The sequence below is a fragment of the Musca autumnalis genome, unplaced genomic scaffold (assembly GCF_047663935.1).
Source record: "Musca autumnalis isolate F117 unplaced genomic scaffold, ASM4766393v1 scaffold_5, whole genome shotgun sequence".
Classification (NCBI taxonomy): domain Eukaryota; kingdom Metazoa; phylum Arthropoda; class Insecta; order Diptera; family Muscidae; genus Musca; species Musca autumnalis.
The window spans coordinates 165,386,337-165,398,954 of NW_027412088.1; the positions used below are offsets into that span (position 1 = coordinate 165,386,337).

At 36.2% G+C, this 12,618-nt stretch overlaps 1 protein-coding gene across 1 annotated transcript in view; it reads left to right on the top strand.

Moving 5' to 3' along the window:
* LOC141405990 (uncharacterized) overlaps nucleotides 1–12,136 on the top strand; it is a 64,733-nt gene extending 52,597 nt beyond the window's left edge. The window contains exons 2-3 of the mRNA XM_073990959.1: nucleotides 10,054–11,901; nucleotides 11,957–12,136. Coding sequence (XP_073847060.1) covers nucleotides 10,624–11,901; nucleotides 11,957–11,965 — 1,287 coding nt within the window. The 5' untranslated portion in view covers nucleotides 10,054–10,623 and the 3' untranslated portion in view covers nucleotides 11,966–12,136. The remainder of the gene's footprint in view (nucleotides 1–10,053; nucleotides 11,902–11,956) is intronic.
* Nucleotides 12,137–12,618: the final 482 nt, after the last annotated feature.

Here is a 12,618-nt window from a genome sequence, read left to right on the forward strand (position 1 = left end):
TATGAGGGTGGTGTGGTTTTTGTTAGAACATGTATTTAAGAATATTTTTCTAAGAAAGATTTTGTCATTCTGGGCCTACATGTATTGTTTTTTGATTGATCGCGGATGTCGGTTGTCACAGATATATTCTACGAGAGCTTAAAAAACCTATAATCGAAGCCCTGCCCATATTTTAATGCCAATGTCAAAATTAACAATTAACAAGTGAGCAAATGCTATAGTCGGGACGGGTCCGACTTTGTGATACCCTACACCACTTTGCTTTTGGAGTACCTCTACAACAGGGACGCGCTTCTTTGCAACGACGGGATAGTGAGGGCGCCCACTGAGTTGTTTTGCATTTGGTACTCTCACTCACAGTGTAAGTGAATGAAAACAAACAATAAACAACATGTGTTGTTTTCTTCCTCATACATACAAACATACTAAAACATTGATGGAAATTCTTGGGCGACGCTGCTCTACAGGAAGCGGACATATTTGCAAAAGAACAAACAAAACGAAGTTTTCTCCACATTAGTTTTTGCCCATTCCGACCCCTGAATATTATCTGACCATCACCAAAATCAATATCCTTTTTCCTATCTGGGACTCCCACCAGCCTCCAAACTTTCGTGGGAATCCGATCAAAATTGCGATCTGTAGCGTGATTACAAAAAATGGGAATATGGGATGTATTACCGACTTTTGAGATATTTCCGCTTCTTGACCACCACGCCAACCTACTTTGCATCACTGTAAAGGTGATCTGCTCTTCTTTCATTGGCAAGCTTTGACTTTGGAATACCACTACTAGAAGCGGATACATTCGCATAGGAATAAAATATTATATTTTCCCCACATATGTTTTGTGCTAATTCCGACCATAATCAAAATCAATAGGTTTTTCCCCTCGGGGACCCCCTTAAATTTTGTGACGATCCAATCAAAATTGCGACCAGTAGCGTAGTTACAAACAAGTAAGCCAAGGCTATAGTCGGACGGGGCCGACCATGTGATACCCTACACCTTTACCACTGGGAATTAGCTTTTCACAAATCAAAATTTCTTCATGGAACAAATAAACTTATTGTAAGAAATAACTTTGTGGATTCTGGTACCGTATCACTCCAAGCTTAAATAATAATATAGTAATTGTTTCACAAACATCTCAGAAGGGACAAGGGAGACTTATTATCTCTCAATGATATGGGACCCATAGCATATCCCCGAGTCCGAACGGCGTGCCTTAAGACACCACTTGTAGAGAAGTTTTATATGGCTGAAATACTCAGACAATGTCGCAAACCTTACTGAAGGATATATTGCCACTATTGAAAATTTGATTTTGCCTGGCTGGGGAATCGTTTTGCAAAATGTGGCAAATCGACCCATGTGTATGTATAAAAATCCAATTGGACAATTAAAACGTTAGGCACCATGTAATTTGCGATAATGCAAAAACTTTGTAGCCACTGGGAACCTCATATGCCAAATTAAACTTAGTTCGGTTAAAAATTTTAGCTAAAACGCTGAAAGGACCGAAAATCGGGAGGTCCCGTATACGTTGACAATTTTTAGTCGAGGAGTTTCGTAACCATTAAGAACCTCAAATGTCAAATTACAGCTATTTCGGTTAAAAATTGTAGCTTAAATCTTCAAAATATCGAAAATCGCAAGGTTCCGTTATTTTTGGTCCTTAGTCAAAGTTCAAATTATGGTTATGTGACTAAAAACGTCAAAATACCTGATATCGGTCGGTACCGTCATATGGGGGCTATACAAACACGTGGACCGATATAGCCCATCGTCGAACTTGACCTTCCTGCAAAGAAAAAACGCATCTTCCTAAAAGTACAGCGTTCTGTCTCAAGTTTTGTGGATGCTAGAGTGATTACAACAGACGCACGGTCCATGCATAGATCTATTCAGAATTTTATGCTGATCAAGAATATGTGTGCAAATATAATTTATTGGATCTCAAATGATTATTTCAATGCGTTACAAAAGAAAAAAAACATAATATACTATGGTGGACGGTATAAAAAGGAGAATCTATTTGACTCTCGACCAGAACTCTGGAATACTCGCGAGCGAAACTTGCTCGAGATCGAGCGTGAGTACTCGTGCGAGTAGAAAAAACAAGTAAGAAAAGTCTATAGTCGGACTGAGCCGACCATGGGATACCCTATACCACTATCCCTGGACAATCGCTCTCCACGGAACTTATTTTCAATGATTGTGAAAATTTAATTATAAAATATCAGAGACGTAATATATAATACTTATGACCAAAACCAAAAAGTTATCTAGCATCTCAAAGACATTTTTGTAGCAGGAAAGGAAAATTTAGTTCACACAAACTAAAATGTAATGAAACCCACTTATGTAGTACTACCACTTCCGTTGTTTAACCGCTACGTTATTGAAATGTTTACCAATTTCACACAAAAGTTTCAGTCCATTTAACCAGCTAAGTATTATCTGATCTTCACGTTGGTTTGTACGCTTCTTCTTCATCATAAACTCAAACATTGTTTAAAATTTTGCGGGTTATTATTTTGACCTACAGAGCCGCTACAAAATTGGTTAAAATTTTGTTTTTGGTCCATTTCATCCCCTGAACATTTCACGATCATCACCAAAAACTAATCATTTCTATTCTGGCCCGAACCCAACCTCCTTAAAAAATTCGTTACAATCGGTCCATAATTGCGGCATTAAGCTGGTTTACAATTTTTAATGGACGAACACACATCGCTAAATCGCTTTATCTCGTCGAGATATGAATTTTGTCTTACCAAATAAGGGGTCTAGGACGAATATTTCGTGGTGTTACATAAACTTTTTGAGAGACAATATGTAGCATGGGATAAAAAGTAGTTTTTTTCCCATATGTAGGCTACTTTGCGAAATATATATGTCCTCAAGGAATTAAAATATCGACCAAAAATAAAATTTTTATATTTTTCATACAAAAGTAATGGTCCATTTCACCCGCTAAAGAATATCAGATCATCATTCAAAATTGTAGGCATCTTTTTCGACCTATACTCTTACCCGGTGCAAAATTTCGTGACTATTGATGTATAATTGCGACTTCTAGCGAGTTTATTATTACACTTCAAACAAATAACGGAATATATTAGGCTGTAACTCTGTTATCTGATCATGCACACCAACATTATTGGCATCAATTGAAAGGTCAAGCGTTCCACTTTCAAGTATATCTCACTTGTCCGGAATGTCACTTCCAGGAATTAAGATATAAGATGTATATTAAAAAATTTCACAAATTTCACACAAAAGTTTTGGTCCATTTAACCCTCTAAGTATTATCCGATCGCCATCTCAAATTGCAAGCTTCCCCTTTGTGATATACTCTTACCTTATTTAAAATTACGCGTTGATCGGACTATTATTGAGACCTACAGAGCCGCTAGAAAATTGGATAAATATTATGTTTTTGGTCCATTTCACCCGCTAAATATTTCACGATCATCACTAATAAGAATATGGATTTATTCTGACCTGAACCCGACCTCCATACAAAATTTCGTGACGATCGGTCCATAACTGCGGCCTGGAGCGTGTTTACAATTTATAATGGACAGACGGACGGACACACGTATCAAAATCGCTTTATCTCGTCGAGATATGAAGATTGGTATAACACATTGGGGGTCTCCGATGAATATTTCGGGGTGTTACATGAATTTTTACCAAAACAAACTTATAATACCCTTTTCCACATTGAGGTATGGGGTATAATAAATCGAGTATAGTCCATTTTTCTTCGTCACTCTCAAAGAATATTTCCGATTGGTTCGATTTTATTTGCGAGTACGAGTGCGAATTTTGGAAGAACATATGAGTGGGGGTGAAAATGCTTGAAATAGAGTTAATGCTTGAAATAGAGTAAGTCTATTTTTCTTCGTCACTATCAAAGAATATTTCTGATTTGTTCGATTTTGTTTGCGAGTACGAGTGCGAACTTTGGAAGAACATACTAGTGGGAGTGAAAATGCTTGAAAAAGTGTAAGAGTTTACACTAAGAGTAAAGCCGAGTAAAATCGTGGGTGTAGCAGCGAAAAGGTTTTGATGTTGCTGTGGGCAAGTTGAAAGGGGCAAGGAAGTTCGGTGTCCAAAATAGAAATAATTCGTACACTCGATTTTAATCTTACAGTCACTTGTCATAGACCAATGAAAGCGCAGATAAATAAATTGTAGTGTGCTTGTTTTCTCTACGTGTCAGCCTTGCATATGTGCGCAGTCTTTCCACTCAATTGCATTTTCGAATACAATTTTTGGGCGTAAATTGCAAGATTGATTGAATTTTTTATATAAGATTTTAGATAGTTTGAATATTTATAGTTATTGTCGTTTTAAAAATCGAGTGCAACTGACTCAATTCACACTAAGTGAGAGAAATTCAGTGAGAGGATTTCTTTGTCTATACTTTCATTGGTCTATTCTTCTTCTTTGTCAAATACTCTTACCTTATTTAAAATTTCGAGGCGGTCGGACTATTATTGCGGACCTACATAGCAGCTACAAAATCTGATAAAAATTGTGTTTTTGGTCAATTTCACCCCCTAAATATTTCACGAACATCGCCAATAAAAAATAGGGATCTATTCTGGTCCGAACCCGACCTCCATACAAAATTTCGTGACGATCGGTCCATAATTGCGATCTGGAGTTTGATTACAATTTATAGTGGACAGACGGACGGGCGGACACACATCTCAAAATCGCTTTATCTCGTCGAGATATGAAGATTGGTAACCACATTGGTGGTATTGTTATTTACCAAAACAAACTGATAATACCCTTTCCACATATAAAAAACCCAAAAATGTGACCTGAACTTCTACATATATCTCAAAAATGGTAAAAGCTAGGAAAAAATCATAAAGGTCAATCCTCTAAAGAATTTTCACAGCTACAACATTTTCTTTCCAAGCATTTCCAAGCAAAATCGCGAAAACTGAAAATAAACATAAAAATGTGGCTTTGACAGCGATTTATTTAAAAATCCCTCCAGCCATTTTTTCTTGTTTTTGGCTTTTTCTCATCTATGAACATTGCTCTTTCGCAATTTGCAAAAACTTCCTAGGTGTAAGCGGTTTTTATTTAAAAATAGTTAGGCGCACCGTACATGACACTGTTTTATAAGGAGGCGATACAGTCAGTACATTGTCTCAATTTGAACTATATCGCACAAATGGTAAAACCTACTAAAATATCATAAATGTAAATCTTGTAGAGAATTTTCACAGCTAAAATATTTTCTCCAATCCCATTTCTATAGGACGTGAAAACCTAAAAAACCTTAAAATGTGAACTTTCATCACGATTTTTTTTAAATCTATGAACATTGTAGTTTCAGAATCCATAAAAACTTCCCAGGTGGAAGCTCCTTTCATTTAAAGTTGGTTCAATAGCACCGTGACATATTATGTGGTCCGCCTTCCTATGGATAGGTAATACTACTGAACATGTTTTTGAGGTCCGCAATGTTTGATGTTTACGATGAGAAGTTGGTACAGATGTGTTCATTAGGGTTATGAATTTTCGACATTTGTTCTATGATATGATTTTCTGTAGCTCGGATGAATGAAGTTTTGCCTATTAATCACTAAAATAACGTTTTTTCATTGAAATATAAAAAAGTTCACGCACAAATCGTTAAAAAAAATATTTTTTGAAAAAATGTATGAAATAAAAACAAGTAAGAAAAGTCTATAGTCGGACGGAGCCGACCATGGGATACCCTATACCACTATCCCTGGACAATCGCTCTCCACGGAACTTATTTTCAATGATTGTGAAAATTTAATTATCAAATATCACAGATGTAATGTATAATACTTATGACCAAAACCAAAAAGTTATCTAGCATGACAAAGACATTTTTGTAGCAGGAAAGGAAAATTTAGTTCACACAAACTAAAATGTAATGAAACCCACTTATGTAGTACTACTACTTCCGTTGTTTAATCGCTACGTTATTGAAATTTTTACCAATTTCACACAAAAGTTTCAGTCCATTTAACCCGCTAAGTATTCTCTGATCTTCAAGTTGGTTTGTACGCTTCTTCTTCATCATAAACACAAACTTTGTTCAAAATTTTGCAGGTTATTATTTTGACCTACAGAGCCGCTACAAAATTGGTTAAAATTTTGTTTTTGGTCCATTTCATCCCCTGAACATTTCACGATCATCACCAAAAACTAATCATTTCTATTCTGGCCCGAACCCAACCTCCTTAAAAAATTCGTTACAATCGGTCCATAATTGCGGCCTTAAGTTTGTTTACAATTTTAAATGGACGTACACACATCGCTAAATCGCTTTATCTCGTCGAGATATGAATTTTGGCATACCAAATAAGGGGCCTAGGACGAATATTTCGTGGTGTTACATAAACTTTTGGAGAGACAATATGTAGCATGGGATAAAAATGTGGTTCTCTACACAGAACCGATTATATATTAGGCAGTAGGCCCGTTATCTAGCAAACACTTTATTGCAATTTACATCAGAGGTTAGGTCAGTAGTTTTTTCCCATATGTAGGCTACTTTGCGAAATATATATGTCCTCAAGGAATTAAAATATCGACCAAAAATAAAATTTTTATATTTCTTACAAAAGTAATGGTCCATTTCACCCGCTAAAGAATATCAGATCATCATTCAAAATTGTAGGCATTTTTTTCGACCTATACTCTTACCCGGGCAAAATTTCGTGACTATTGATGTATAATTGCGACTTCTAGCGAGTTTATTATTACACTACAAACAAATAACGGAATATATTAGGCTGTTATCTGATCATGCACACCAATATAATCGGCATCAATTGAAAGGTCAAGCGTTCCACTTTCAAGTATATCTCACTTGTCCGGAATGTCACTTCCAGGAATTAAGATATAAGCTGTATATTTAAAATTTTCACAATTTTCACACAAAAGTTTTGGTCCATTTAACCCTCTAAATATTATCCTATAGCCATCTCAAACTGCAAGCTTCTCCTTTGTGATATACTCTTACCTTATTTAAAATTACGCGTTGATCGGACTATTATTGAGACCTACAGAGCCGCTAGAAAATTGGATAAATATTATGTTTTTGGTCCATTTCACCCGCTAAATATTTCACGATCATCACCAATAAGAATAGGGATCTATTCTGATCTGAACCCCACCTCCATACAAAATTTCGTGATGATCGGTCCATAATTGCGGCCTGGAGCGTGTTTACAATTTATAATGGACAGACGGAAGGACGGACGGACTGACGGACGGACACACATCTCAAAATCGCTTTATCTCGTCGAGATATGAAGATTGGTATACCACATTGGGGGTCTCCGACGAATATTTCGCGGTGTTACATGAATTTTTACCAAAACAAACTTATAATACCCTTTTCCACATTGTGGTATAGGGTATAAAAATGTTTCACAAAAGTCTACTAATAACTAAAATAACGTTTTATTCCATCCAAATATTGAACAAGTAAGAACGGCGTTAAGTTCGGCCGGGCCGAACTTGTATACCCTCCACCACAAAATGTATTGAAGTAAAATGGAAAAATTTGTTTCAATTCAATTTTAGACGCAAAGAAAATTCAATACCATATTTCAGCCATTTTGGTGGAATATTGAAGCCACAATATTCAAAATACCGAAAATCGGAAGGTACCTTTCCATGGGGGCTATATGAAGGCTTGGAAATATACCGACAAATTTTGAGTATCCCCAACCAAGTCTAAATACCAAATTTCAGCCATTTCGGAGGAAAATTGAGGCCACAAGCTTCAAACTACCGAAAATCGAGAGTAGAGTTTGGGAATTCCCGACTTTTTTTCAATCCCGGGAAATCGGGAATGAAAATTTCTCATTCCCGGGAACCCGGGAATTCCCGGGACTATGGTAAATCGAATTCGTGGGGCATAGAAGTGACAGAGAGTAAGCAAACATGAAATACCTACTCCCTTTATGTGTAGTTGTGTTATTAGTTATCTCTTTGGAACTATATTAAAGGTAAAATAGCAATAGGGTCAAAAAACAATAGCAACCATCTTGAACGACGTTGCGCCAAAATCTTGAAAAACCAATAAATTATATCTGACATATGGCAGCTGTTCAAGAATATCTATATGTATGCGGTTAAAACTCAATTATTTCTGACTAATTTGCGAAGGTTATATAACATATCTTTGTCCCACTACCATCATAGCAAAACAACCTTGATATCAAAGAGTGCTGTCCGATTATATTTTTAAAGTCGACGATATGGTATGTTCTTCTCATGGTTCGAAATGGGTGTTGGTCATAGAACAATTTCGTTTATAACGAATTTTTACACGGCTGACCTCTTGAGTACACGAATTGACATTTGCAACACGGTGGCACCAATAATATAGAGGCGTACTTATGTATATGAACATTCATACCATAGTTATTACTGGCTTCCATTCCTAATATACTCCATTTGCCACTTACACATTTGCAAACAAAATATTTTGAAGAAAACAACAATTCGAACAGATCACTGCTTTTATATCTTAGCAAATTAAAATCCTTCAAGAATGCCACCAATATAAATTTAGGCTAGAACCACCGTGACCAATTAAAAATACAGAATTATGTAAGGTTATACAGACTTCGAATTCCAGAAAAAACACAAATTATCGAGAGGACCAAAATGTATGTATTTTATACGAATTATAGCGATTTTTACAATGACCCGCTATTACTATATGACGGCGTGGACCTATATGACAAATTTAAAGAGGAAAGTTGAGAACCCCCAACGATGTCTAAATACCAAATTTCAGCCATTTAGGAGGAAAGTTGAGGACACCAAACTGCAGCCATTTCGGTGCAATATTGAGGCCACAACGTTCAAAATACCGAAAATTCAAAATACCGTTCTATGGGGGCTATATGAAGGCGTGGACCGATACCGACAAAATTCTGGGGGAAAGTTTTATACCTTAAAGAAGACTAAGTGCAAAATTTCAGCCATATCGGTGTGATAATGAAGCTAAAACCTTCAAAATACCGAAAATCGAGAGGTACCGTTCTATGGGGGCTATATGAAGGCGTGGACCGATACCGACAAAATTTTGGGAGAAAGTTATATACCCCTAACGAAGACTAAGTACCACATTACAGCCATATCGGTGTGATAATGAAGCTAAAACCTTCAAAATACCGAAAATCGGGAGGTACCGTTCTATGGGGGCTATATGAAGGCGTGGACCGTGTGGCAGCAGGAATTTACAAGTAATTTCACTATACAAAATTATAAACTGTATTCGATTCAGACCTATTTAGGCTATGAATTTTGAGTAGGAAACTTCCAAAATTTTCTACATAAATATTATGCTGAAAATTTTAAAATTCATTTTCACATCGAAAACTTCATCGTTGAAGACATTCCCATTTAAACTGAATAAATAAGAAAGAAATCAAATAGAAAATTTTGGAATTTATCATCCTTTTTTATATCGGGAATACCGAAGGACATACAGGAATTACATGTATTAAGGATTTTTCACAACGCGGAATATCGAAGGAAACGCAATAATTTCGAGTAATAAGGATTTTTCAAAACGCAATAATTTCGTGTAATAAGAACTTTTCCTTAAGCGAGGAATATCAAAGGACACGCAATAATTTCGTATAATAAGGATTTCATTTTGGCTGCCGATTCCTTACAGAATCGGCGAATACGAGATCTAATTTCGATAATCGCGAAAAATACAATTTTCAAAGAACTAAATTCCTAACCCTGAAATTTCGAAATCTTTTCTGAAAGCATCAACTAATCTCAAACGAATTAATCAGTTTTCAAATTAATTCGGTCCAAGAATAATATGTGAAAATTTGGATTTAAAATTTAGTAGTTTGGACACAATTTGTGACAATTTTAACTAACCAGCCGCACACATAGATAAATAATCAATAATAAGAAAGTTTCCCGCTGAGGAGGGAGCAAAACCAAAGTCCTTATGGAGGACCCCCTATGGAACAATCTTTATACAATTATGAAATCAAGCCTATAAGCAATTAATCAACCATTTTAAACAATCAACCAATTTAATAACGCCAACCATGGATTCTAGTTTTAAATTTTGTTTCAATTTTGCATATTATTTTGAATCATTTGCACTATCCTGTGTTACACATAACGATTGAGCTAAGCAAACCTATATATTTTAGTATGTAAATAGTTGTAAGATAGTGTAATATGCTGTATTTATGTAGATCTAATCATAAGATAACAAACACTCAATTGTGACTACTCTCTTGAGCGTAGGTAAAGATGAACGGTTGTGTGTGTTTGGTTTATGTGTAGCAGCTAACCATCCCAAAACAAGAGCGAATGGAACGAAGGAGGCAGTTTGATTTTGACTACCAAACACACCGTACATCGTTACGCACGCTCAAGTGTTAATAAGAAAAGAATTAATAAATAATAAGAACAACAAGCCAAGGTGTTTATTGCAATTCATTTAGTCGCCGTCCTACATTTTCAGAAGTGGTTTTTTTTTCGCGCTTATAAACACATTACCTTGCAACGCTGTTGTTTTCTCTTCGCTAACATATAAAATAAAGTCAGTGAAAAATGGCTGCGAATAAAGTGGAGGATCAACTGCTGTGTGACGTCACCACATTAGACAATGTTACAGATGGAGAAAATAAAAGTACAGACAATGTCACGTTGCGGTCAAAGAAAATTATTATGCCGTTGCTAGTGGATAGCGAAGAAGAACAAAGTGCAGTCTCCGAAATAACGAACAAGGTACAGTCAGTGCAAGTGACACAAAAAGAATCGAAATTTATGGAACAAAAAGAAATTCAGAAATCAACCGGTTTTCATGCTTGCAAAAAAGATAAGATGAAGACACCAACAAAAATTACCGACACCACCTTATGTGAAACAAATCAGTTACCGAAACAACAAAACAACCAGACAAACGAAATGCAGACAAAGTTAAAAATTACAGATGGTACCTTCGGTGAAACAAAATTACCGCTACAACAAAAACATACAGAGAAGAGTACAGCAACAGAAGTAAAAGAAAGAGAGCTGGAGTTGTTGCGAAAAGAAAACGAATTATTAAAGAAGGAGAAAGAATTGTTGGAGAGAGAGAACAATTTGCTGAAACTGTTCTCAGGTAACAACAACAGTGCACAGCCAACAGACAGTGGCGTTTCTTTGTCTCTGATTAGCAACTTCTTGCCAGAGTTCGACGGTAACACCGACGCAGAGTTTTGGGTAACGCAGCTGAGAGATTTGCAGCAGACGTACAAGTTAACCGATGAAATGTTACGAGCGCTGTTTGCGAAGAAGCTAGTGGGCAAACCATTAACATGGCTACACACTCGCCGCAATACTCTTACAGAGACAGTGACTGAAATGTTTCAGCAATTTTGTTTGGTGTTCGGTTCCAATGAAAGCAAGTTGGAGTTGCGTAGAAAGTTCGAACGTCGACTTTGGAAGTCCGACGAACAATTCAATGATTACTGCAATGATAAAGTCCGTTTGGCGAGCAAACTAAAATTAGATGAAGACGAATTGTTGGAGTATATCATCGAGGGCATACCGAATGTTCAGCTACGACGACAAACAATGTTGCAGCAATACAAGAGTGTGGCGGAGTTGTGCAAAGCGTTGGCAGTAATTACATTGCCTAAGTCGAGTGGCGGTGGCCGCGCTACTTCATCCACCAAGTTAGACGTCCGCTGTTACAATTGTAACAGCCTAGGCCATTATGCAGCTGACTGCGGTAAACCAAGACGACAGCCCGGAACATGTTATGCTTGCGGTAGCAGCGACCACACAGTGTCTGGCTGCGAACAAAATAAGAAGAAAATTATGACAAAATTAGAGAATCCTTATGTAAGATATTTTACCTATGCATTTAATTTCAGAAATAATTTTAATCTTTATTTAGAAAGCCTAATAGACTCGGGTAGCTCAGTAAGCTTAGTTAGAGAGGACGCATTGCCATTTGGAACAAAAATTTTCCCTATTCATAATACAACTTTTTATGGTTTAAATTTTTCTTTATTAAAAACAATTGGATGTTGCTTTTCGTTTTTGAAATTATCAAATAAATTCTTCAAACTTAAAATGATTGTGGTAGATAAACTTTCTATGAAATACTCAGTATTGTTGGGAAGGGATTTTTTGGAACAGACCAATAGCAAATTACTGTTGTTCGGTGGCGAAATTGATACAGAACCCCATCAACATAACTCAAACAAATCAAAGTTAGATAACAAACGGATAGTTAGTACATCAAAACAGATTGTGGACAAATTGGAGTTGGGAAATAAATTGATACCTACAGAATCAAAGAAAATTATGAACAGGTTGGAACAAAAAAATATTACAGACAATTTGGAGCTAAGTAATAAAACCACAGCCGTCGATTCTAACTATGATCAGGATTGTGTTGCATTTGAAAACGATATATTGGCGATAGATGTCTCTTCAAATTTTACAGACTACAATTTAAAAGTGGGCGATACCGTGGACCATAACATTTTGAAACAATTTTATGCTTTGTTTAAAGAAACTTATGTAGACATGACACCCCCCCTGTTACCAGAG